The sequence below is a fragment of the Pteronotus mesoamericanus genome, unplaced genomic scaffold (assembly GCF_021234165.1).
Source record: "Pteronotus mesoamericanus isolate MK-2021 breed Mesoamerican mustached bat unplaced genomic scaffold, CSHL_Meso_final contig_220, whole genome shotgun sequence".
Taxonomy (NCBI): Eukaryota; Metazoa; Chordata; class Mammalia; order Chiroptera; family Mormoopidae; genus Pteronotus; species Pteronotus mesoamericanus.
Window position 1 is genome coordinate 1,391,353 of NW_026555091.1, and position 27,022 is coordinate 1,418,374.

General features: G+C 43.3%; 1 protein-coding gene across 1 annotated transcript in view; it reads left to right on the plus strand.

The window, feature by feature from the left end:
• The first annotated feature begins 1,054 nt into the window (after nt 1-1,054).
• The window catches only part of AVL9 (AVL9 cell migration associated), a 30,959-nt gene continuing 4,991 nt past the window's right edge, over nt 1,055-27,022 (plus strand). The window contains exons 1-13 of the mRNA XM_054571336.1: nt 1,055-1,333; nt 6,405-6,525; nt 7,882-7,967; nt 9,733-9,804; nt 12,241-12,330; nt 13,049-13,115; nt 14,331-14,371; nt 15,116-15,154; nt 17,183-17,252; nt 17,562-18,097; nt 23,194-23,328; nt 24,482-24,701; nt 25,016-25,133. Of these exons, the coding sequence (XP_054427311.1) occupies nt 1,241-1,333; nt 6,405-6,525; nt 7,882-7,967; nt 9,733-9,804; nt 12,241-12,330; nt 13,049-13,115; nt 14,331-14,371; nt 15,116-15,154; nt 17,183-17,252; nt 17,562-18,097; nt 23,194-23,328; nt 24,482-24,701; nt 25,016-25,133 (1,688 nt within the window). The 5' untranslated portion in view covers nt 1,055-1,240. The remainder of the gene's footprint in view (nt 1,334-6,404; nt 6,526-7,881; nt 7,968-9,732; nt 9,805-12,240; nt 12,331-13,048; nt 13,116-14,330; nt 14,372-15,115; nt 15,155-17,182; nt 17,253-17,561; nt 18,098-23,193; nt 23,329-24,481; nt 24,702-25,015; nt 25,134-27,022) is intronic.

The window sequence follows — 27,022 nt, forward strand, 5'->3', positions numbered from 1 at the left end:
TTTTATTTTAAACCAGTTCTGCTGAATCATAGAAACTAAACCTGATCATAGGAAGCCTACTGTTTTTAGCCACTATACTTAAATTAGAGTGCAGGTCCTTAAATGTCAAGGCCAAGAGTGGAAAATACCGACTGCTGAAGTTTTTTAAACTAAGGGATGTGTAATTATGATAGTAAACTTCACAGCCAATTATTGCAGTGTTCTCAAATTCTATTTGAAGCAGGCACCTAGCCTTTGTTTACCCCCAAACTGCCCTGGGTAAGACTTGTTAAATCTGTTAGTATTTCCACTATTCACTTTAAATTGGCATAGGATGATATTCAATGCTTTAACAAAAAATTGAAGTACAACAGCAAGGAAATTAAAAACTCTGGTGACAACAGATCCCATATATACTGCGCCAATCAGAGTACTAAACCCAGAAAAAAGAAAGTAATGTTTTTTTTAAATAGTAGGACTAGAATAATTATTTTATAGGTCTCCCCGTAAACTTCCTTTATTGTCAAGGATATTCTGAGGCTTCTTCACTCCTAAAGTTGCTTCCAAATTCCTATAAACAATATTTAAATAAAAAGAAAAACAAAGACATAGAACGAAGCAAAAGAGAAACGCTGGGCAAGCATTTAACTACCGAATACATCCAGACAGAGTTGCACCATCGTGCCTCCTCCTCATCCAATGTTTAAAAATAAAGGGCCTAGGGACCCTAGGCCAGAGAGTCCAAGGAAAGGAAGGGAAGGAACTGGATACAGAAAAGACGTTTGAAAAGAAGTAAAGTTGAGGAAAGGAGAGGGGAGGGTCGGAGATTTTAAGGAAGAAAAAGAGAGGGAGTAGGAGGAGGAAGCAGGTGGACAACAGGAGAGCCGGGGACAGGTGTGCGGAAAGTCACCGCCCGGCCCCGCCCCTCCAGACGCCACGCCCTTCGGGCGGTGCCCGGTTCCTTAGGCCCCGCCCCGTCGGGTCCCGGCAGCCGCGGCCCCGCCCCGCCTCCCCGGCGGTCGCGTCAGGTGACAGCCCGGAAGCTGCCGACGCCGCCGAGCGGAGCGCGGCGGCGGCCCAGGGGGCGGGGCAGAGCTGCAGGAGCCTCGGCCTCCTCCAGGCCCCCGGCGCGGCTCCCATGCGGCGCCCCGATTGACACCTGAAGTCCGCCGATCGCCGTCCTCCGGGGGACCGCCGCGTCGCCCGGCCCGCCGCCCTTGGCGGTTGACGTCGTGGTGGTGCGGGCCCGCGGCGGCTGCCCATGGAGAAGGCCGGACGGGACTGGCAGAGTGCCCCGCGGGGGCCCGTGCTGCACATCGTGGTGGTCGGCTTTCATCATAAGAAGGGCTGCCAGGTGAGGAAGGGGCCCGATCCCGACCCCGGCGGTCCCGGCGTCCAGTCGCCTGCGGCGCGCACCCCTCCGCCCCGTCCCCACAGCGCCTCCGGCCCTTCCCTGCGAATTCGGCTCCGGTCTCCCGCGCCTCCAGCTCGCCCCACCTGCAGCCCCTCCCACGCCCCTCGCTCCTCCCGCCCCTGAAAGCTGCGTCTCGCGGCGGAGAAACTCTGCGGCCGGGCGTTGCAGTCGGTGGGTGCGTAGGTGCTTTGGGGGAGTGGGAGGAAGGAATCGAATCTTCCCGTCCATCTGTCTCCACGACTCTCTGGGTGCCCGCCTGTGACGGGGGCAGCCTTTGGAGAGATTCCGCACTTGGACTGCGTTTGCGAGGCGCCGAGCTCGGTGGGCTTCCACGCCGATGCCTGCGGTTGGTGGCAGCACGTGCGGCGCGGTGGGAAAATCGACTTCCTTTGTTTATCTTTGGAAGCCCTAGAATCGGTCGCCTTAGGGTGGTGTATTGACTCCGCCCCCCAGTGCTGTTTGATCTCGTCCAGCTCAGCCTTTTGGTGACAGATGGACCTCTCCAGCTCAGCTGCAGTAAAAGAAAGTGTGTTTACCGAGCAAAGAAATGTGCAAATACAAAGTCATGTCTCAGCTTCTTCCCCGAAACGGTGAAGGGAACAGGAGCGCATTCGCAGTCCAGGTACTGAAGGCAAGGGAAGAAAATAGAAACAGAATTATCTAAGGAGCACCCACCCTGGGATTCCGGCAGTGATGTCATAATGGGCTAGTGAACAGGAAATGAAGTGTTTCCGATATTAAAAAATACTGATTGCTACCATTAGGTAAGGTAGCATTTCGTTTCTTGTATTTCACAGGAATGGAACATTTTAGAAGGTTTTTACTGGCAAAATTTCAGTTCGTTAGAGGATGACAGAATAGGGATGAAGTGAGAAGATGGTTGTGCTTGCTGTCCCTTGTCCCGCCGGTGGAAATGGCATTGACAGATACCAGAGAGGAAGTGGCGCTCGGCAGTGCGGTATTTAAAAAATTCCCAGCCGCGGTAGACGGGAAGGTTTTTAAATGGGGCCCTATATTTAGGGGTAAGAGAATAGATAGTTGAGTTTGTGTCATGGCGTGCAAAGTGTTTGCCATTAAATTTATATAATACTTTAACACTTCACGTCTTTGATCTAAATTGTCACTTTATAACTTCCTGGTGATGTGGTTGAAGTCACTGAAGCCTGGAGGAAGTAAAATGATCGTGCTGAGGTCACCCTGCCAAACAGCCCAGGAGTCACACCTAGAATCAACCGCCCTGGCCCTGCGGGTGTCAGTTCTGAGGAGCCCTGTGGCATTTAGGGGCTCTGAGGGTAAAGTGAAAAGTGGGAAGCCCCTTCTGAACCAAATTGTTTTGAAGACACAAAAGAAGGAACTATTGGTAGGCGATCAAATAAAATCTTCTAATTTTTGCTGTCATCTAAAGTCCACATTAATTATTATGATTTATATCTGTTTTATTGGCAAAAGTAATATACTTTTTATTCCCAGTGAGGAAAAGTTCATTTATTTTAGAAGACAAAATGTAATGCTGCTTCGAGATGAAAGAAAACCGAACAACAGATTGTAAGAGGAAAGAGGCACTTTGGGCTGAAGTCACACCCTGGCATTTCTCTGGATTTGTCTGGTTTTGGTTTCAGCACTACAGTTTATAAAGGTCACTGGTTTTGTGAAATAAACACTATGCTGGGAGCCAGGAGACCTGGATGGCGGCCCAGCCTCATCGCTCCAGACCTCCAGCAAGAGCAAATTGCTTCAGTCTTCTGTACCTTATTTCTTCCTGAGGAGTTCAGGCCTGCCAGGGATCCCTACAGATCGTCCACTCCATCTCTCTTAAATCTACAGATGAGTAAACTGAAACCCAGAAAGGCTAAGTGATGTAAGCATAGTCACAGCTAATTCGGTGCAGTCAGAAAAACCAGAGCTGGACAATAGACAAAGCGGTACAGCCACATTTTATTCAGAAAAGCTATTGCATTAGGGAAGAAGAGACCTCAGTATGGAACTGGGCTCAGTTCTGAATACAACAAGGAAAGTGGGAATTTATAGTGAAGGAGCGGAGCGGGGATCAGGAATGGAAATTTACTGCATCAGGGATCCAGGGGGTTTCCAGCTAAACCTAACAGGAGTCTTGCTAAAATTAGACAATGCAGAGGCAAAATCAGTGTATCAGGTGTTCCAGAAGGTCTGATTATGTAAGATTTCCCTCAGGGTATAATCATCAACTACCTTATTCTCCATTAAAAAGAAAATATTTATTTATTAGAGAGTGGGGAAGGGAGGGAGAACGTCAGTGGGTTGCTGCTCACTCCCGGACCTGGACTGAAACTACACCCAGGTGTTTACCCTGACCAGGGTGGAACCAGTGACCTTTTGCTTTGCAGGCTGATGCCCAACCAACTGGTCAGGGCACATCTTATTCTCCATTTAAAAACTTTCCTTCCAGGTGCAGAGGACTGAGAGTGCATGGCTCATTAAATGGAGCCTGACTTCAGATGGTTTTAGATTGTGGGAGCGTGGCCTGTTAGACGGGCCTTCCAGATGTTCCAAATGCCGCGGACGGTGTTGATCACCAGTTCTTTCCATGCGCTGAGATTATTCACAGCGAAAGTTCCCATTCTTGGTTGTCATTTGTCATCTGTTTAAAGGAATGCCTTAACAACAGCCTGCAGGGTTGAGCATGGTAACGTTGCGTAGGGGAATGTGCTACATCTTCATAGACTCTTCTGTTGCAAAGCTGCTCTGTAGCGACTGCCGTGGGAAAGGAGTCAGGTGAGTCCACGTGGACCATACGGCTAGAGCCATCTTCTACTGTGGCTGTGCTGAAGATCCCCAGACTGGGCATGTAGATGTTCCATCGTCTTGTTTCCTACTTTTGTTTTCACCTTTGAGGCCTTTAGATGTATTTTAATGAAACATTCCTTCATTTAAATTAAAAGGAACATGTAATAACTTTACCACTTGGTCAGTTTCTTTAAATTTATTGGGGTAATTTGTAGGAGGAAATTCTTATGTAGATAACATGTTAATTTATAGTGGTGATAAATTCTAGTTGATGGATATGCTTTACATTTAGGACATTCTAAGTGAGTGAAAGTACTATCATGATATCTAAAATAGTTTTGAGATATTTATCCATTTGAACTCTTTTCCTGAATTTTTTTTTTAAATTTAGCATTTAGTAAAGGACCTTTCTTTCTTTAAAATCTCACCTGCAGTTAGATTCTTTGACACGAGACAATTTATGGGCACTTCTTCTATAGTAATTATAGATTGTGTGTTCCAGAATTATGTTTGTCCCTTATTTTCTTTGTGGCAGTAAATATATAAACTGTATTTATCAGATTAGTGTAATTTTTGGCAAAATAATATAATCAAATGTATATCAGTTGAACTTTTTTTGTTCTTTCATAGATTGGAACTTTTTAAAAACACTCAAATTAATGAGGAATAGTAATTTTCCAAAGTGATATTATAAAAAATAGAAATTATTTCCTGACTTTTTAAATTGATTTTTAAAGAGAAAGAGGAAAGGGGAAGAGACAGATAAACATCATTTGTTCTATTTATTTATGCATTCATTGGTTGATTCTTTTATTTGCCCCGACCAGAGATCAAACCTGAAACTTCGGCATATCGGGCCCATGCTCTAACCAGCTGAGCTACCTACCGGGCCAGGGCTATTACTTGATTTTTGACCACCATTCCGATTTTGTTCTGTTTGTAGTTTTGTATATATAACTAGAAATTTTAATTCTTGAACAAACAGGTTTTACCAGACTGTACCTAAAAAAAGTAGAATTGTGAAAACTAGAACTCATGTTTACACTAATTCCAGCAGTGTAATCTGCTCTGAACACCTTGATTAATATCCTTCCCATTTTGCTTTGTTTTTGAGAGCGTGGTTATTAAAGCGGGGGACAGTGAAGCAAGGAAGGGCTTAGGGTTGAGGAAGCAAACAGAAGGGCCTAGGTGGGCTGCTTTGGCTCCCTGGCCAGTCAGAGAAAAGGGGTCCTTGGGGACAGGCCACTGGCTGGGGGGCAGGAGGGATGAGCCCCGTCTATTCCTCCCCTGGCTGCACGTTTCCTGAGGCCCCTCGGAGTTTAGGAGATGCGCGCCTGTGGGGGAAAATGGGGGACAGGAAAGGCAGAGTGTGCTCCAGGTATTTTTTATGAATATATATAACTTTTTCCAAAAACAATTACTGTAATCAAGTTTTATGACCTGCTTTTCTATGTAACAACACACTATTAATATCTTTCCATAGAAAGACATATTAAATTGTGACACTATAAATTAGCTAAGGAGTATTTTGTTCTGCTTTCCTCCCCCAAAATTTCATTGAAATAACAGAGCAGAAGGTGAGAGAAAATGCCTCTTAAACCGGGGGGATGCCAGAAACTGGGGGCATATACTAAAAACTGTGTTCTTTCTACATGGCACAGTGTTGGAGAGACATCCTTGAACTTTCATTGATCCATTCCCAATCTTTAAAAACGATAATAACCTGATACGTTGCTTAATTCCCCTCACACCCCACCAGCTGCCTCTCAAAACCTAAACTCAAAGCTCCAAGGACTGGGCACCAGGGAGCCGGTTGCCGGGAAGCAGTCCTAGATCTTGGCTCCCCTCCCAGGCTCCTTTGCTGGACCCCTTCCGCTCAGTGCACAGGAGGCTGGGTGTCCTCGGGCTCCACGGCTCTGGGGACCATCTGTTTGATGGCAACTCCTCCCAAGTGTAAATCTCCAATCCAGTCACCGCCGCCGCTACCCACTGCTCTCGTCTGCACATTAAAATTTAGCAGCCTGGTAAATCAGCAAGGGGGAAAGGTGTACAAATCTCTCTTCCTTTTACTCCTTTTTTCTCTTACGCCTTTTGTCCCCGTAGGTTTGCTGATAATGTCAAGGGACATCAACAAGCGCGGCTTACCCTTACTACTGTCCTTCAAGGCTTAAAAGCATTTTTGCCTTTGGAGATGAAATTCTTCCTTTGATCAACGGCCTCTTGGCTAACAGCGTTCTGCCCCTTTCAGGTGGAGTTCTCCTACCCGCCCCTGATCCCAGGAGAGGGGCACGATAGTCACACTGTACCTGAAGAATGGAAGTACTTGCCCTTCCTTGCCTTACCGGACGGCGCCCACAACTACCAGGAAGGTAGGTACACGGGCAGTGGAGCAATCAGGGGGGTCATTTTTTCATTTGACCGGACGTCTTTGATTCTAAGTACTTTGTGAGTGAGAGGCCTTTGGTTCATTGTGACTGTTGATCCAATATATAAGTGCTTGTTTGGAGATGACTAGTCACGCCCGGGAGGATCGCCAGCAGAGCGTCAGACTTACGTCGTCGGTAAGGGCTGGTGAATCTGAGCCACTCTTAGCCAGATTAGGACGTTTGCTGCGGGCAGCCCATCCTGCATTTATACTTCGGGCTCCTCCCAGAGGCGAACTGCGGGCTTACCTACAGGCTTACCTGCACCAGCTGCCGGCTGATTGGGGCTCCGCCTGCAAACTTACAAGGGCAGTGGTCTGGTACCCACCTGGGAACAGCTGGTATTGCTCTCCACCCTGCGGCCATTGTTAGCACAGCGCTCTGCCCAAGGTTGCTTGCAGGCGGGCAGACCGCGCTGGCAGCCTCAAAGAAAGCAACGCTGTGCGGTTAGAGCTGAGTCTCCTACCGCCCTGTAAATGAGTGCCTTGACTGGCTTAATGAAGGGCTACATTTCCTCATGGTGTTAGAGGCTCTCCCAAAACACTAGGTTGAACTTGGTTGGATTACCTGTTTTACTTATATTAAATAATTCTCAATGAAATGAAGCAAATGTTACTGTGCAGGTTAATAAATTTAAATACAGTACTTGAACCTCACAGATGTTTTTGTCCTAATTTTTTTTATGAACACTTTTAAACATACAGAAAAGTTGAAAGAATAGTATAGCAAATATTCCACAATATTCTTTGTATTTGTGTTTGTATACAGTTTTGCCTGTACTGTTTGAAAGTCAGTTGTAAATAACATGACACTTTAGCTCCTACTACTTGAGCGTGCATCTCCTAAGAATAAGATTCCCAGGATGCCTTTCAATATCATTATCACAGCTAAGAGATTTGTCAGTAATTCCATAATATGACCTGATACCCATTCCATGTTCACATTTCCCCAGCCACCCAAGAATTTCTTGGATCTGTTCGTGACTCATGTATTGCTTTTGCCTTTTTTGATTCTCTGTTTTCTTTTAATCTGGAATAATCCTGAATAGATAAAGTATTTTCTGAGATACGTGATTGTAGGCTCAATTTGACCTGTTACATACAATTCAGCCTTTTGTGCCTGTGTGGTGAGTGTGTACTGTGAGGCCAGGAGAGGATTCGGAGGAACCAGTAGCTATAAGTGTGGCACGGGTTCCTTGTAATCGTCTTGTCTTTAATGACTGCAGTAGAATAACCAAGAATGTCATTATTCATTAATAAGAGTAATCACTTTAGCATTTACCTTTTTCTGTGTATCTCTTAGATACTGTGTTTTTTCACTTGCCACCCAGAAATGGAAGTGGAGCCACTGTATATGGTATCTCTTGCTATCGACAGATTGAAGCCAAGGTAGGATAGTTACAATGCGCCACAAAAACCACTCGACAATTCTTTCTTAAGTGTTGACCACTTACCATGTAAAATTTGGGGAAATACATAGTTTTTTCTTTAATGTGGTGTCTGTGATATTGCTTTAAATTTTTGTAAACAGTTTGTAGCCGTTTGCCCAAGAGCAACAATTTATTCACATGAATGTGTTTGTTAGGTTGATGTTGGTAATTATAACTATGTAATGTTTTGTACATTGTTTTCAAACAATGATACCAAACATTCGTTTGTCTTCTAAATGTTGCATTTAAATTCCATGGTGTCCTTGAATTTTCTATTTCTAGTGTTTGGTGTATAACAGAAAAGTGGAAGTGGTAATGGGTGTTTTATTGTTATTATTTTAAACAGCATTTGAGAAGTAGTGGAAAGTACTGATAAGGGATTCCCACTACTTGCAAATTATCTTAATTATCTATAACTAAGATTCTGATATTTCTTAAACTACCTGCCAGCTTAATGCCTGACTTACGATAATAGCTCTAAATAATAAATTCAAATAAACCAAGGTAGGTAGCTTCCCCTTTTATGGCTTGTGCCTGAGCAGCACTGTGTGTGTTTTTGTTTTGTTTTGGTTTGGTTTTTGCGGTGGGGAGACTATAGGATAGCTTTGTGCCTTTGATTTCTTCATATGCTGTTACCCTTATGTGCTTCTGTATGAGATGAGTTAAGCTGCTGGCCTTCCTTGGAAACCTGTTCTTTTACCACCTCCCACCCCCTGCAGGCTATGTCAGCACTAATAAATTTAATTCCCCAAGGCCGTGGGCATTCACAGCCATTCCCACGCTCTGCACAGCCTTTAACTGGCTCTGCGCACTGCTCCTCTCCCTCGCCCCCGGGGTCTGACCCAGAGTATATTGGAGTTGCCCTTTTCTCCAGGTTGTTCTGGCCTCGTCTGATAACCAGGCAGGTAAGCCAGATGTCCTAAGAGAAAGACCAAGCCCCTTGGAGTGAGGTGGGACCCAACGAATGACCCCAGGCAAGGTAGGGAGGCAGAAAACGGGCTGAGGACGGGCTCCGCTCTTATAATCACTAGTCATCAGTCAGTTGACAACACCGAGGGCCTCTGGTCCTCAGGTCAGATCCGAGGAGACGCCAGGCAGTACTAGAGAGGGAAGAGCGTCCTTACTGCCCTCCCACCCTTATCTGAGGTTGACCTACTCAAGGCTCATTGTCCACCAGCGGAGAGCAGTGGACATCTCAGCTGGTCGCCCTCAGAACCAGGGAGGCCTGCGCAGGCCGGGCTGCAACACGAGTTGGCCAGAAGAGTCTCCAGGCAGCACAGGACGACCCCGCTCACAAAACTGGGGACCGTTCTCTTATCTCTGGAGAAGAAGCTGCTTTTGCCACCTCTTCAGCCATCTCCTACTGACCGGAAACAATGGTCCCTGAAAGGACGGCCCATTTTACGACCAGAGCCAGTGAGGGCTGATTTGCGTTATGAGTGTGGCAACTTACACATCAAGTGTTTTTTGACAGACTGTCCGTTCCCTGATAACGGAGGCTGCCGCTCACTGCTCTGTTCTCTGTGCCGCCCAGGTTCCGGCTCACAGCGCCCTGGCCAGCCAACACGGACCCACTCAGGAAATCTTTTCTGAGATTCTCCATAAATCCTTCTTGAATTTAATTAACCAAATGCAGAAACGTTTTCTATCTAATTATTCTCTAACTTTATGTTTAAAATAATGGTTTTTGAGTATTTGTTTCTAATAACAACTGTCTGTACTAGGCATTGAAAGTACGGCAAGCGGATGTCACCAGAGAGACGGTGCAGAAGAGTGTCTGCGTGCTCAGCAAGCTGGTAAGGGACCAGGTCCCTCGCCGTGAATGTGCTTACTAAACATTCGCGGCAGATGCATATGTGAGGATGAGGCACTGTCAGGATGAGGAGAGACGTAGGAAAACAGCGATGTGGTCACGGTCACCAGCGGCTCTGCCTCTGTGCTCCCGCAGCTCCGCTTCCTCCTGGCCCGGCAGCAGCGGCACTGTCCCTTGCCCCTCCAGGACCAGATCAGAGGAGGAGATGGCTGGTCGGGCTGGAAGGAAGGGGGCTGCCCTTGACCAGTGAGGGAGTGGGTGTATTTCATTTGTCCATGTCGGTTTTGTTCTCAAGGCTTTGAATAAATAATATTTTACTAAAAGTGAAAATACTATAATTAAACAGATTTTTATTGATGACACTAGAAGTGAATGGCCCTTTTACAATGAAAAAATTGTGGCCTTACTTGTTCTTTAAAAACTGTAAACATTTGAGGAAGGGGAGCAGCATAATGAGTTGCATTATAACAATACTTTAAATTGTTTCTTCTGTGTACAGGTGATCAGGTGCACGGGTATAATCATTTTAACTTTATTTTTTAAAAGGAATTTATAATGTTTCTTATTTTTTATAGCTCTCTTCGTTAAATCATTTGTGATGTCCCACTTTTATTACTAATAGGATAATAACACCAAATACCTAATCCTACATATAATGTTTAGTACCCCAGATCGCCTCATGGGGAAGCCCAGATCTCTCTCATGTTAATTACCTTAGATCTACATTATTACTGAATACAGATGTCTCTGCAGTTCATCTAAACCAAAACTGAGATTATTTTAGTTGCCTAGTCACCAAATGTCTATAGATTTTGTTTAATTATTTCTTCTGTCATTGTCTAATTTCTTATATCCACAGACAGTTTAAATGTAATTTGCTTAAAGTAAGTTGAGTTTTGCAAGAGAGAATTTATTTTGGCTTTTACTACTAAGTTTAAAAACAAAACAAAGAAAATCTCTAATAACAGTTTGATACCATGGGCCTTAATAATAAGATTTTGAGGAGCAGGGTATTTCTTCAAAGATGGTAATTTTAAGTGTAGGGCAAGAGTAGTTTCCTAGGAAAGGAATGATTATACAAGATCCCAATATCAGAAAATTGGTAGATTGCTAATCTGATCTGTGTGCAGTTTCTAGAAGGGTGGCCTGAAAGATATACATCAGTGAATTACTTTTTATATTGGACCAGATGACCAAAGAAAAGGACGTACAGGAGTACTAGATGTTACAGCAAATGCAACACGTTGCACAGCTTACTGAGTAATCTTTCTTTAAAGAGCAATTATAGTAACAATAAACGGCATTTATCAAGTGCCTCTATTTCAGACATTAATTCTATACCAGACACTTTTTAGATATAATTGTCATTTTAATACTCATGACAACTGTGAGATATAAGTATTTACTGTTGTCATTTTACAAATATATATTTCAAAGAGAAAAAGATGTCTTTCACAGACATCTAACTACTAAGTGGTAAAATCGGAGTGAAAACCCAGCCGTATCCGCCTGGAAACGGGCACAGGGGGTGGGGAGAGCGAGCTCACGCGAGGCGGGCAGTGGTGCGCAGCGCACTGTGGTCTATACATGAAGATGCATTGACTTTATACTTAGATGGTAATAATGCTATTGTAACAGGAATACTGGGGGAAAACTATTCCAGTATTACTGGTCTTAACTAATTAGAATATATATATAGAGCATTGGTCTCTGCATCCTAAAAGGGACATAGGAATCATAAAACATCTAGAAAAGAATATTAAGAATAAAAGGGTAGAAACGGTAAAAGAGGGTCTTAAATAGGAACATTAGGAACTATAGAATAACTTTGTTCAAGTATATAAAAAAAATACTGTGATAGAGGCATAGACTCGTCGTAAGCCTCCAGAGGACAGAAAAGCGAAATGAACTCTTGTTCACCTAGATGTAAGAACCAGCTGCCATAAGGATGATTAAATGTCTCCACAAGCCAACAGAACAGTGTGCAGAATTGGATTATGTTTTGAATTATGATAGTAATAGTTAACATGTAAGTGCTTTCCGTGTGCCGGATATTCTACGAAGTGCTTTTCCCTGGTTATTTAATTCTGAAACAAGTCCATAAGCTGGTCTCTTTTCCTATACCCTCGCTCCTGTCAGCACGCAGGTGGGAGCAGGGAGGGGTGCGGGGAGGCGCGCGGGGAGGCGGCTGCGTGATGGGGGAGCCCAGGAGGTCGGTGCCCACGCTGCACCGCCGCCCCCTGAGCAGGGCGGGCACTTCCGCTGCCCAGAGCCAGGCGGGGAGCCCGCGTGAGTGAGAGCGCACGGACGCGGAGAGTCACTCGCTCTTTTCTTCCTGTTCTCTTCACGTTAAAAGGCCGGGGGTGTTTGTCTTTTCACTATTACCAAACTAATGGCAATTTTCTCTTTTTTCTTCAAGCCCCTCTATGGCCTACTTCAAGCAAAACTTCAGCTCATCACACATGCGTATTTTGAAGAGAAGGATTTTTCCCAAATTTCCATTCTAAAGGTAACTATATACCCCCTTATATAGATGTGTTTGGCTGAAGACCGATCCACGTGTCAAGCAGATCTTGTCAGTAATCTTGTGAAGGATAACCACTTACTACTTTAAGAAAGACATCTGTCTTTGAAAAGAACATCGAAGAGACAGGGGCCTGCCCAAAATGTACGGTTCATACTCACTAAACCAAACTGTCTTTCATTAGGCAATAACGCGAATGACTGACTAACCTAAGTGCTTCTGCTGATGAAAGGGTGATGGCCCTTTTGCTAGGGCCTTGCTCCTCCGAATCTGCTCTTCTTCCTCCACCGCCCAGTGTCTGTGTTAGCCTCTCCCCGCTGCCCGCCACTGCAGAGCCCAGCAGACCCTTGCCTGTCTTCCTGAAGCGGACAGCATTTTTCTTGGGGCTGCTCTGAATGTAGAGAGCCTGGGTCTCCCCTGGAGTCTAGTGAGGGCCGGGCCACTGGCATTTGGCAAGGAAGCAGGGGGGTTTACCCCAGGAACCCCTCCCACCATGTGAATGAATTCAGGTCTAAAAGGCAGAGGAAGAGACGGGCAGGGCTGGCGCCCAGCGAGTTTGCAGTCAGACCTCAATGGTTTCTAAATGCTGGGCCTGGAAAAACAAACGGCCACAGTTAAAGAACCAACTTTGTCCTGATCATCCTATTTCTAATTCAATGTCCTAAATATAGTAGCATGTCTAAGCTGAATCTGTATTTTATAGGAACTCTATGAGCATATGAATAGTTCCTTGGGAGGAACGTCGCTGGAAGGGTCCCAGGTTTACCTTGGTAAGTAGCTTTCTTACAAGTCAGAGGAAACGCCCTCACTTCTTGTTCGGCACACCGAGCTGGTTGCACGTAGCACTTCATGATCAGAATTACGTATCTACGTGGGATTTAAATTCTTCAACGTTTGCTGCTTCTGCTTCCTTAAATATCTTGTGAGCCAGTATTTACATTGGCATAACATACTTGTACCAATATTTGCAACTATTATTGTATAAGGCAAATTCCTGCTTTTCAAAATAATGATGAAAGTTTTTTACTTTTCCTTGCATTGATGCTGGCTGGGTCGATTCCCTCTCAGAACAGATTTGGAGAAGCGAGGCCCTTTTGCTATGGCCTTGCTTCTCCAAATCTTTTCATCTTGTTTATCCATTGTTCAGTGTGTCAAGAGAGATCTGCTTAGCTCTAAAAACTTTTCAAGTTGGGGGTTTTGTTTATTTTATACTGTTTGACAACCCACAATACCCATCGAGTGCAAGGTATTCAATAGACACTCAGTAAACTCCTTTTCAAGATTAAAACAAATGTTTCTAATCACATAGTGATTTATGCCCAGTCAGTTCCTATTTCAGCTTCAAGTGGCCAAACAGGTAGTTCACCGCTGCAATCCTGTGTATAACGTAAGCTGGTTACAACACTCCTATTCTGAGAACATATTTTTTTCTCTAAGTTACTTTCTCTTGCCCTATGGCAAAGGATCAGAGAAGACTGCTGTTCCGAAATAGTGTGGAGTGGAGTGGCCAAAAGCCGTGTTAGGAGGATTGACTGCCACCGTGGTACGAGCCTTGTGATTTCCCGGCTTGTATCATTTGTAAGATGCTTGTAGCACCGGGAGGACGTGTTAGAGCCACACTGTCCACAACAGTGGCCTCTAGCGACATGTGACAATGTACATGTAGATTAGAATTATAAAAATTAAGTAAAACTAAAAAGCCAATTTGTCGGTCACACTCGCCCCATGTCAAGGGCTCGGTGGCCGCTGGATTGGACTACCCGGACTGAGGACGTTTCCTTCATTGTAGTGCTGCGTTTGTCTGTTAATAATAATCCGATAAATCCTGAGTACAGGTGTACATAATCAAACACTGTGTAATATTTTAATATTTGCACATTCCTACTTTTTTTTTTAATCAGCCTTTCCTTTGAGGGGGAAAAAAGCTTCTTTTGACAAAAACAATAGGTTGTGGTTACAAATTAGCTTCTTTGTTAACATTATAGGTCTGTCTCCTCGAGATCTTGTGCTTCATTTTCGACACAAGGTATGACACCTCCTTTAACTTACAATGTGCTAAAATTGTGTTCATTTAACTGGATAAATTCATTTGCTATATGGTCAAACGCACGTTGTGCTATAGCCATATTTTATTTCTTCCAAGACCTCTCAGCGACACAGAGCCGAAAGTGTTGGTAAAACTTGTATGAGAGAAAATTCTAAACATATACAAATGCTGTCTGTTTATTGTAATACAGGATAGAATACTTTTTCTATTGTCTTTGTAATTCCAGATATCATGAAATTAGAGTGGGAAGAAACATTTTAATCTTGCAGACTATATGTTGCCAAAAGAGTGAAACATTTTCCAGTAAAATATCTATACTTCTTCTGAGCTTTTGTACTAAAGCATATGTTGAATGAGGCATGCACACTTGATGATTCATTTACCAAGCGATTACTGAGTGTCTGCTATGTGAATGCTCTGGACACATTCAGAAATGAATGAATAGTTCCTGCCCTTTAGGGAGCTTGCAGTGTTTCAAGCAAAAATAGCAAAGCTCCTTCCAAAATCACAATTTGTTAAAGGTTTAAGTGGTTCTCACATGTTATAGAAAAGGGAATAATACTTAATTTCTTAGTACAAGTTCATAATTTCCAACGAGTTTTTAAAGCAGTATAATTAATATTGTTGATTAAATGATATATGGTATGTTTGAGGAGGGGGAAAAGCAAATAAATAATGGGTTCATAGTTCTTATTGTAATACAGTATTTCTTTTTTTGTTCAGGTCTTAATTCTGTTTAAATTAATTCTCCTTGAAAAAAAGGTGAGCTTTGAAGGGATGGAATATTTAACATTTATTGACATTTCTTAAATACTATATAAAATTAAAACTAATGATAAAGTATAAATTAACTTCTTTGCTTATCAAACTGTGGCGTGCAGAAGCCCCTGTTCTCGTTCGCTGCCATAGACGTGTCAACGCAGGCAGTCTTTTCTGGGGGCAGTTCGACGGCACGCAGTTCTGCTTTCAGTTCTTTTCAGCATGTGCCCAGGAGGAGGGTTGCTGGTTCACACGGTAGTTCCGTTTTAAATTTGAAGACATACCATACTGTTTTCCGTAACAGCCACACCATTTTACAGTCTTACCAACAGAACACAAAGGTTCCAGTTTCTCCACATCTTTGTCAATACTTGTAATTTTCTCGGTTTTGATAGTAACCATCCTAATAGGTGAGGCAGTATCCCCTGGTTTGGATTTGCATTTCCCTACCGATTGGTAAGACGGAGCACCTTTGGTTTGTGTGCGTGTTCGCCATTTGTGTATCTTTCCTGGAGAAATGTCGGATCACATCTTTTGCCTATTTTTTAATCAGGTTGTTTAGTTTTTTGTTGTCAAGCTGTAGATTTCACACTTTTTTATGGCAACCCATCATAAAAAATATTTTATTTTCCAACCTAAAACATACGCGGATATACATATCTAAAACAAAAGCTTTGCAAAAGAATACGTAGCCTAGTTACATGCCGTGACATTTATGACCAAGTAAACATTATCTAATGTGGCAAATCACAGGTACACTCTTTATACTGATTCCCTAAAATAAGGCCACCCTTTAATGTAGCATTTGGTTTCTTCCTTGCAGCTCCTTAAATAAGACCAACGTGTAAGGAGAACACAATTACGGGTGCCGTGCTTTGTGAAGTAGCACTTTAGTGTCACTGATTTAAGTGTTTTAAAAAGAAAAAAACTCACCTAAGCAATCCGTGTTTTTTCCAACTAATTATTACCAGTTTTCATTTTAGTGCAATATCTAACTGAATCCTGTTTAAGACTGATTTTTTTTCTCAACTTTTATTCTGAAAACTCTCACACCTACAGAAAAGTTGATAAAATACTATGATGAACACTTTTACACCCTTCATCTGTATCTACCCGTTAACATTTGCCACTTTTGCATTTTATTGCTTTATATATGTTCATTTCCCCCACCCCCCGAATCATGGTACTTTATCCCTGCATACTTCAGGATATATTTCTTAATAAGGGTATATGCCTATATAACCAAAAGACCATTTTTCTTTTTTATTTTTATAAATTTATCTATACTGCTTTTTGTGGCTTTATTATTTTATTTATTTTCACAGAGCAGGGAAGGGAGGGAGGAAGAGAAGGAGCGAAACATCAATGTGTGGTTGCCTCTTGCACATCCCCTACTGGGGACTTGGCCTGCATGTGCCCTGACTGGGAATTGAACCGATTCTTTGGTTCATAGGCTGGCGCTCAATCCACTGAGCCACAGCAGCCAGGGCCAAAATACCATTTTCATATTCAAGAAATTTCACCTTAATACAATAAATGATACCTAATACTGAAGTCCATTTTTAAATGTCCCCATATGTCATAAAAATGTCCTATAAACTGGTTGGTTTTTTTTAAATCTGGGGACCAACGCGGCGGCGTGTCCTGAGGGTGTCACATCAAGAGGCCCGTATCTGGACTCTTGCTGTCGATGTTGTGAAGTTCAGTCATTTGACTAAGATGGTGGTTGCCAGATTTGTTCACGTGAAGGTGCTTGGTTTTCCCTTTGCAATTCATAGGTCGTCTGTGGGAGGATAATTCTGACGCTGTGTGAACTTCCTGTGGTCCAACAACCTTTCACAATAGTTTTAGTGTCCACTGGTAATTTTCACCTGAATTAGGATGGACGCTTGGTGATTTTTTCTGTCGCTAGTTGTATACTTATCAGCTGTTCTTCTTCTGGAAAAAAGAGTTCCCCCCTCTTTTTTTTTTTTAAGTATCTTTGTGGACTCAGGTTTTCTAATTAGTTTTTTTTCATTGACTCCATTTCAGGTTCTCTTTTATATCTCTCCAGTGAATAAATTGGTGGGAGCCCTCATGACTGTGTTATCCCTTTTTCCAGGTGAGACAGGGGCAGTAGGTGCTCTTTCTTTTGTTTAACGTGTACTGGGACTTTCGATTATAAACGTGTTCAAAGATAAACTCATGAGGGTTAACGTTTCTATTTTAATATGACATTTTCATTTTGGCAATAGGGTTTTTTTTGTTTTGTTTTGTCTGAGATTTTCATTATTTTTAATTGAAAGGTATGCCAGCATAGACTATTTTAAATTTTTACAGGAGAGTTCTGCTATTTAGGACAGAATATACAACTCTTATTTCCTTCCACCTCATTATGAACCATGCTGCTCACCACTCTTTTATGTCGCAGGCATGATCGAGCATGGTCTCAGAGACTGTTCTCAGTACAGACCCCGGAAGAGTACGTCTGAAGATGCTGGGCTTCAAGAAAACAATCCCCCTGCAGATGATTTTGTTTCCATGTCTGCTTTTAACATTTCAAATACCAACTCAGAAGCTGTCAAGAAAATCGTGATGGGAAACCATGGAGGAGATGCTGCCATCAAGACTGAAGAGCCTTTGTTCCCAGCAGAAGACAGCAGCCAAGGACAGGAACTCCGTGACAGCAATCAATATTTGAAACCTCCTTCTCGGCCATCTCCAGAGTCTTCAGAAAGTGACTGGGAGACCTTGGACCCTAGTGTCTTAGAGGACCCTGCCTTGAAAGAAAGGGAGCAGGTGGGGTCGGAGCAGACAAACTCATTCCCAAAGGAGCTGGTGCCCTCGGACAGCCCTCCAATCACCGTGCAGCCTCAAGCCAGCACGGGCCAGGCGGTCCTGGTACCCGGGCTCATTTCCGGTTTGGAAGAGGACCAGTACGGCATGCCGCTGGCCATCTTCACAAAGGTAAAGTCTCGTGTCCTTAAGGGACCCGATGGGATCCTTTCAGAGTTTGACTTTTAGTGTTGAACACATTTTCAGATCTGAAGGTTTTCCCTGAAAACTAAACTATGTACCAAATGTGCACGGCTGTGGCGTCTGACTGTAGGGTAAGACTTTAGGGAAGTGATTCAGGTGGCTTTGATGGGAAAGAACTTGGAAACTTAGGCAACATGATGTCAGCCACCCCTGAACTGGGTCTGTTTTCAATCATTCAGGTTTATCTTTGAAAAAAAGATGAATTGAGAAACCCTGGACAGTCTTGATTACACTTAATGAGTATATGTCAAATACTGCAATTCCAAAAGCTACAATTTTATAAGGAAAAACTGCTTAGGTGGCTGTTAAATGTTAGTGCACCTCATAGATAGAATATAGTGTTTTGGTTAACTTGCCCATACACTATTTATTTTAATCTATTTACAAAAAACCATTCAAAATGTATTTGCAATTTTTTATTTATTTTTGTAATTTTTTAAAATAACTTAAATACAACATAGTAAGTCAAATTCAATCTTTGATTTGAGATCTTATGTCCCAAGATATCATTTCTAAATGTCAGTAATACATTAAGATTCTGGAATCTCCATTTGGATTTTTTGTTTGTTTTTTCATTCTGTTCAGAATGAGCAATTTTATTGCCATTCTTGAATTATTTTTCAAATGGAGCAGAAAAAAAGAAATGCCAATTCATTTCTCAGCCAACAAGGGTTTACCGCCTTCCCTTGCACCGGCACCGTCCTGGGTGCTCAGTCCTTGGCCCATGACCTTGCCGCCTACCGGGCAAGGACAGACACACCTTTCCAGCAACGACCGCAGGAAAGGGATGGGTAGCATAGACTTGAATGTGGGCTCCTTACTCTGCCACACTCAACCAGAAACCCTTCCTGGGTTTATCCAGCTTCACAAATAGGGACTTGCCCCGAGTCAGTATTGCTGAATCGTTAGCAGAGAAGGCTATCTTTGTTCATCTCGTGGCCTGCTGGCAGACTCTGAAATTATCTTGATTGGTTTCATAATTGAACAGATGCACAGTTTCTTAAAACTGGGATTTAGGGACCTGGGGAGAAAGCACAGGGCTCTCAAAGGACTGAGTTTGGTCAGCGGCCACACATTGTGTGTTTTCTGGACTCACGTGTAGGGGCCATGTCACCTGTCCTTTTTGGAGCCCTTATTTTGCTGCTTCTCCTGCCCAGCTATAATTTTTGTCATTGTGGAGGTAGCAAGAGGGAGAGTAACAGGGGAGGGACTTTGTTTTTGTCTGCGAGGTGCCGAGTTAAGCAGAGCATTGTAAACATGCCTTTTCGGTGCCTTCCATAACCCTCGTTTATAAGAAAAATCTCTTCGTGCGCATTGTACCAGTATTGAAAGGATGATGGGATTACTACCATTGTTATTGTAAATAAAACATTTTTAATTTTGGTTTTATGTTTTCTTATGTACTGATTAAAATCTAATTTATTGCTGAATCACATTTTTAAATACAAATGCTGATCTTTAATGTCAGTAACTTTGGGATATGAAATATTCTTAAAAGTGAATTGTCTTCAGGTTCCTTTTCTCTTGAAGATCTTAAAATGCTTGTACAGAAGGAATTAGGTTAGTGAAACATCTTGAAAAGTAATGTCAAAAATAGCCAGAGAGAAGCTTGGATGCCTGGAGAATATTGCCAAAGTAGGATAGCGAGTTCTGAAGAGAATAATAAGCTGACTGGTCTCCTGACTCAGCATATGAATAAATGGAAACAAATTTCTCCATAACAAAACCGCTGTGTCTGGCCCATGCTTCTCTCTGGTACTTGAAATTGCCTGAGGATGATGCCTTCGCATCAGTCTTAGAGGTTAGGCTTACTGTACAAATGCAGACAGTGGACTCTAAAAGGAGTTCGAGCCTCTTCCAAGAGCTGATTTAGGAAGTGTCAGGAAGAACCGGCGCTGAGGGCGAGGAGAGGAGCCTGCAGGCTCCTGGCCTGTCAGGGTTTTTAAAGTGGCTGTGACAAGGTCCGTCCACATAGCCACGTGCCGGAGTTCCCTTTGCTCCACACTCTCGCCAGCACCGGGCATTGTCAGGCTTCTTAATGTTTGGCCTGCACAATGGTATCTTGTAGTACTTGGTGTGCATTTTTTTCAGCAATCAGAGTAGAGGCTGAGCATGTTTTCCTCTTCTGGTTAACCATTTGGATTTCCCTCTGTGTAGTATTTGTTCAGAACTCTGGATTGTCTCCTTTGTTGTCACTGATTTGTGGAACTTCATATATCCTAGATACCTTCTCTGTTTATCCATTCTTTATTTTATGGTTAGTGCTTTGCGGTCTTAAGAAATCCTCCCTACCGCAGAGTCAGAAAAACAATCTCCTAAGTTATCTTAAGAATTTTGACTTTCCCCTTTTGGTTACCTACCTGGAATTAATTTTTGTGGATGGTCGAGGGAGAGAATCAATCTGTTTCTGGACCTTCCGTTGTTGTTCCATTGGCGTATTTGTCTCCCCTTGGGCAGTCCCATACTGTGATAATCTCCGTGTGTGTCACGGGAAGTGGAGAAAAGGCTGCCCCTCTTCTTGGTGCTCTTCCTATTCCGATGGATGTACTTATCATACTTTGTTTATCCATTTATCCTTCAATAGACATTTGTGTTGCTTTTGCCTTGGCTATTTAAAAAATACTATTATGAGTATGGATGTGCAAATATCTTTCCAATTTTCTTTTTCCCATTATATACTGCAGCTCCCAACACAGAAGCTAAAGTGCCCCAGAGGAAGGAAAAGCTGGGTGTGGGGTTGGCTTGGGTACAGAGGCCACTTTATGTGAAAAGACCCATGTTCTTGCTGCCAATGTACGTTAAAGAGTGTAAAGAGATTTAGGCTCATTGGATCATCACTTTTTTTTTTAAGTAATGATAGCAAAATTTTACAGCTATTTTGAACTACTATTTTAAGTAATTTTATGTGGACTATTTTTACATGGTTCATTACTCAGATGGTTCCAAAGCATCTGTCATCCCAACGTCCCCGGCTGCTCATTGGCCTGCTCCAGTGGCTGCCAGCGTTCTCCGTGTCTTCCATCTTCTTCCCGGGTAGAGCGCACGTGAATCAGTGTGTGGATGTTTTCCTTCCCTTTTTACACAGACGGTAGCAGACTCTTCCCATTTTTATGCCCGTTATTCTTTTTCACAAAATATTCATTGGAGGTGAACTTCATCACTCTTTATCATTGCAGGGTGTTCACCAGTGTAGGTGAATGTTTAGTCAGTTCCCTGTTCATGAATAGTTAGGATCCAGTCTTTTGCTCCAACAAACAGTGATGCAATAAGTAACTATTTACATGAACAGGTGTATCTGTAGGATAAATTACAAGAAGTAGAATGCTGGGTCAAAGAATATGAGTAGATATTTTTAAGGAATGTATTTTTTCATTCTTAAAAAGCTTTGAACTGTTGATTTTTACACTTGAGCTTAGCCAAAAGGCCAAGAAGTGATGAGCTATTGCTTTTTTAAAACATGCATCTGAGTTTTCATGGTTCTATAGACTCAGCCAAGATTCCGTTGTTGACAATACTGTTTTCTCTTGCAGTATAAATTTTGAATTTAATACCAGGAGCAATTAAATTCTTTGCTGTTTTGTAATATATGTCTTCTGTAACAATTGGCAGGTCTGAGAGCGCCTTTATCAAGGATTCTCAGTTCTAGTTGGGGAGTGAGTATTCTGTTTGAAAGCGCATTCAATACTGTAATATTTATGTTTAGAAGCAGGTAGTTGGGAGAGGGGAGTCTATTGTTTTAAAATACAGACTGCATAAAGTAAAGCCAGAACCCAGAGGCCTGATCCAGCTGTTCTGCTTCTGAAGGAGGAGGGGGTCCTCCCAGCCTTTGGTCCACAGAGGGCGTGAGTTGGGAAGCTCTGCACTGAGTGTCTCTGACGCACAGACTTACGCATTTCTGTTTGCTATTAGTTAGCATGTTGCCAAATAGAGGTAGACATTGTCAAGAATAAGAATAAAACCAAGTGACTACAACCATATTCCAACTTTGGGACGCCTTGTCTCCCGTAGTAGGTATTTAAACAACCACCACCGAGGTGCATCCTAGATGCAGTGAAGAGCAGGAAGTGGCAGAGCTCCTGCTCTCAGTGAGTCTTATCTTACCCTCCAGGTAACAGTAGGTCAGTGTTTTTAGAAAAGTGATGAGAAGCAAAAAAAAAACAAAAACAAAAAAAAGAAAACTGTCAAAACACTTGAGATTGAGAACAAGTTTAGCGGTTCAGCAAGCCTGCCTTCCTGGCTTCACATACAAACTGTGACACCTGTTGAAAATTTGTCTCAATTTAGACTCTTTTGGCAGAAATTCCAGATCTTCCCCAAGTGCTTCATTCAATATTAACACCTTTGTTCTCAGGAAACTCTGCTTTTTGTATCCCTCACTACCTGCTCTGGTTTGGCAATTCAACTAATTTTCAGGGGAGCAGCCTTTTCAAATACAATTCAAAGGGAAATTAATAAAATACCCAACTACTGCCAAGTGTCATTTTTGCTTTAAACATTTAGGAGCAAACATCTTGAAATATGTTTGCATAACTTTTAACAAGAGGGCAGTAAGACATGCTTACCAGTGCCTTGCGATTCTTGTAACAGTACATTGGTGATTGTGCACCCATGCGTGTGTTTTAAAACTTTATTGGAAGAACTAACGCTCTCTACTAAACAAGTCTTTTGAATGGGCTTAATACTTCAGCTCCTAAAAGAAAAAGTCCATTTTGTTAAATGCTGTGCAGGCTTTTAAGTTGAGCAGAGAACAAAGTGATCCCAGGAGACCACCTTCGCATTAGACCACCTGCGCAGGGTTGGTCACGCGGGAGCAGGTTAGCGATCAGTCTTCTCGCAGTCACAGCCCGAGGGTCCCTGGGTGTGTAACTGTAGTGAGTCCAAGATCAGCTGCGCGTGGGATGGCGTGGAGGTGGGAGAAAATCGGGAGTCCGTTTTCCTACAGTTAGCTCCCTGTGGAGGCTTGAAGAGAGAGGGGGCTGCTCCTTCCCTTGTCTAACATTTTGCGTTGCTCTTGTAATTCTTAGGGCTATCTGTGCTTGCCTTACATGGCATTGCAGCAGCATCACCTTCTCTCTGATGTCAGCGTTCGGGGATTTGTTGCTGGAGCTACTAACATCCTTTTTCGACAACAGAAACACCTCAGTGACGCCATTGTGGAAGTAGGTTTCCGTATGAGCATGTCTCCTGGACACACTGGTCCCTGTTTCCCTTCCTCAAGCGCAATTATGAGGGCGTAGTCTCAGCACTGATAAGAGCAATAATTGCCCCCTGTGCCGGGCATTCTGCGTGCCTTAGGCACATTGACTGATCGCCTTCTCCCGACAGCCTGTGCAGTAGGCACTGCGGCTGCCCCTGTCTGATGGGAGCAAGGGGTCAGAGATCAAAAAGCAAGTGTAGTGGGTGAGCCAGGATCCCCACCCAGGCCACCTGGTCCTACTACCGTCTTACAATCAAAATGTGTTTATTGTTCAAATAATACAAATACTGTGCTTCTAGCCGGTTGACTAGGCTTCTGGTATCAAGAGCAAGGAGCCAGAGGTAAATATTTGACATCTTATCATCAGTATATAAGAAATTTAAATCATTTGTTCAACTTTACAGTTGAAGTCATTTTAAAAGGGAGGAGGAGGAAATTTAAGCCATCCTAAAGTTTTTAGAAAGTACCAAAACCTGCTTCCTGGGGAAATGTTTATAATATATAAATGAAAATTGGAGTTCAAAGCTTTAGGTATTATGATCCCAATTTTGAGGAAGGAAAATAGATGTAGGCCTTCTAAGCGAGAAGGGTGCAGATGTGAGGGCCACGGAGCTGCTGCAACGGTATCGGTTACTTTCTACTTCAGAGGTTGGGTGGCAGATTCGTGGGTGTTTGTTTTATTATACCTCAAAACTAGCCTGTAAGTTACATATAGTTTTCTTTACATTTCAAATATTACCCAAGAAAATACCCTGGAGTATCTGTGCACTCAAAGGAAAACAACTTAGGAATTCCCCTTAATTGTATTCATTTCGGGTTGTATGAAAGAAGTGATTCAACGCACTTCTGTGTTTTCCAAAATCTGTACAGTAAACATGAATTACTTTTATATTCAAAATTAAACACTTATGCATGTTTTCTGAAAATAGAAAATGTGTATTTTTTAAATATAGAAAAAAAGACACGTGAGTGTACAAACCTGTTTAGGCGCCTTTTGAGAATGCCGTTCGTATTTTTTACTTCCAGCTCCAACTCCCCAGTAGGTACCCTTTAAAGTGTGGTGTGGATATCCGCATGAATGCCCAGACTCTGACTTCTTGCTGGGTGCCTTCTAGGTAGAAGAAGCTCTGATCCAGATCCACGACCCAGAACTCAGGAAGCTGCTCAACCCCACCACAGCCGACCTCAGGTTTGCAGACTACCTGGTGCGGCACGTGACTGAGAACCGGGAGGACGTCTTCCTGGATGGCACGGGCTGGGAGGGTGGTGACGAGTGGATCCGAGCCCAGTTTGCAGTCTACATCCACGCCCTGCTGGCCGCCACGCTGCAGTTAGGTAGGGAGCACGCAGCCACGCGTTCTCGTAACAGTGGTCATGGCGTAAGAAATCCATTTTCATTAGAGAAAAATTACTTGTTACTCCCTCATGCAGAGAAGGTCTGAGTGATTAAATTGACTTGCCAAAGCCACATAGCTTCTTAACAGGATGTTTGGAGTTCGATGCAAGTTTCCTGACAACTGGTAGAACACCTTCCCCAAAAAGCCCGGGGACAGGAGGGTGGGACTGTTCCTTTACTTTGTTTTGCTTGCCCATCTCCACACCCCTGACTGGCCACAGTCCAGCTCAACTTGCACACATTTACTTGACAGATAATGAAAAGATGCTCGCAGACTATGGGACAACCTTTGTCACAGCGTGGAAGAACACTCACAACTACAGAGTCTGGCACAGCAACAAGCATCCGGCACTGGCCGAAATAAATCCGAAGTAAGCACATTCTGATGACTGATAGATAGAACCCAACATGCTTTATTCACTCCCGTGCCCCAGTATAAGGAAAATCCTAACCCAGCTTGCATGATATTGTGAATATATCTTCAAGAATCTCCTGAAGTAGATTATAATAAAGTCTCGCAAATACCGAGAAGGAGCTGAAAACTGTTTCCCCGTCCACACTTCTTACACAAAAAGCATGAAACCATTTTGGAAGCCCTGATGTTTTTCCCAGCCCTTGGGGTAGTTCAGACGAGGGGATGCTGGGGACACAGCAGGCTTCTCCCCGTCCCCGGGGCCTACGCTGTGGCAGGGGTCAAACAAAACAGAAATAACCACTGGTTAAAGTGAAAGGTCATTTGAAAACACAAAGTACGATAAGCTACAGTTGACATTTGAACTCCTAGACGTGGTCACACCCAGCTGCCACATCAGATTCTAAAATTCAACAAAATGCCATTCCTGTCACAATATTGAATGTTGACTGGACAGAGACTTTGGCACCAAAGACACTTAAACATGCTGGGGCGGGGCCGTCGGGAAAGAATGCCATCTCCGTGTGAGGGGGGCAGAGTTGAGTCTAAGAAGATCAACTGATACCGTGTGCGCAGGCTGGGACCTTAGGTTTTCTAATTAAAAGTTAAAATGTTTGTTTATTTAATAGTACAAGCATACACTTGGTGTTTTCACTTCTATTTTAAACTTTTACTTCTTGGTGGGAATTGGACAAAAACCAGCTTTGTCCTGACCGCCACGTTACCGGGAAGCTGGGGCTGACCGCCGGCCTGGGAGTGTGGGGTCAGCGCGCTGGAGGGGAGGCGCCCCCCACACAGAAAACAGGCGTGGAGCAGGGTTTGGGAGAGCGTGTCTGTTAAACTTTATACCATCTATCAGGAAAATTGACTACGTTCCACACCGATGTTGGTGAATTTAGTCATCCTACTGAGCTAAGCAGAAACCTATATTGCCATTTGAATGAGGTGAAAACACAGAAAATTAAAAGGCAAGAACATTAATAGTATTACATGAAAGGGCGAAGAGTTCCAAGTATTCTCCCTCACTGACCACGGGTCTGTAGTCTGGAGGGCGATGCAGAGAACCAGGTGGGGTGTGTCTGCCGGTGGCATCGCTGCGGCCGTGCCTGGGTGGGGTGGGTCTGCCATGATGGCGTAGGGGGCCGTCACTTCCCCCGTGGCTCCGATGACCCAGTCAGGCCGTTATCCAGTCAGACGTCTGCTGTGGTGCCTTTAACCTGAACCAGCTCTGCAGATTTTTTTCCAAGTCCAGAGGAGGCTTAACTGGAACAGGTTTGCAAAGGTTGTAAAACAGTGCTTTTTAAAATGTGTAAGTAAATTGAGGTTATTTAGATTGAAGAGAAAGCTGAAGAAGGACCTGAAATATATATGAAGGGAAGGTATGCAGATATGACCGTCCGCAGAGTTTCGATATTTTTCCCCAAATTCAAAACAAGAAACGATAGCCTTCAATTGTCATCAGGGGCTCTAACTTAGAAATACCCCAGACTACTTGTCGGATCTGAGATCTGTGAAACCCTCTCTTCAGCTCCTCAAGGTCAGGGAAGGCAGTCCTCTCACTTCTCTTAGTAAGAGCAGATATATTTCATCCTTTAAACGTAGCTTTTCCGGGCCTATCAAGAATGATTCAGTAATCTCAATTTTTTCAGCCTGTGATTCAGGAATGCAGAAGAAAGGAGAGAGTATCAATATACTTCCTAAAGACAAGAAAGAAACTTGTCATTTGAAAAGCTGTCAGTGGCATTTTGAGGTTTTTATAATCTGCTGTAGGTTTCACTAGGGTTGCTTTCTGTGCCAGATGCCAACAGAGAGCAGTCCAAGGGTGCGATAAGAATTTGGGTATTTATT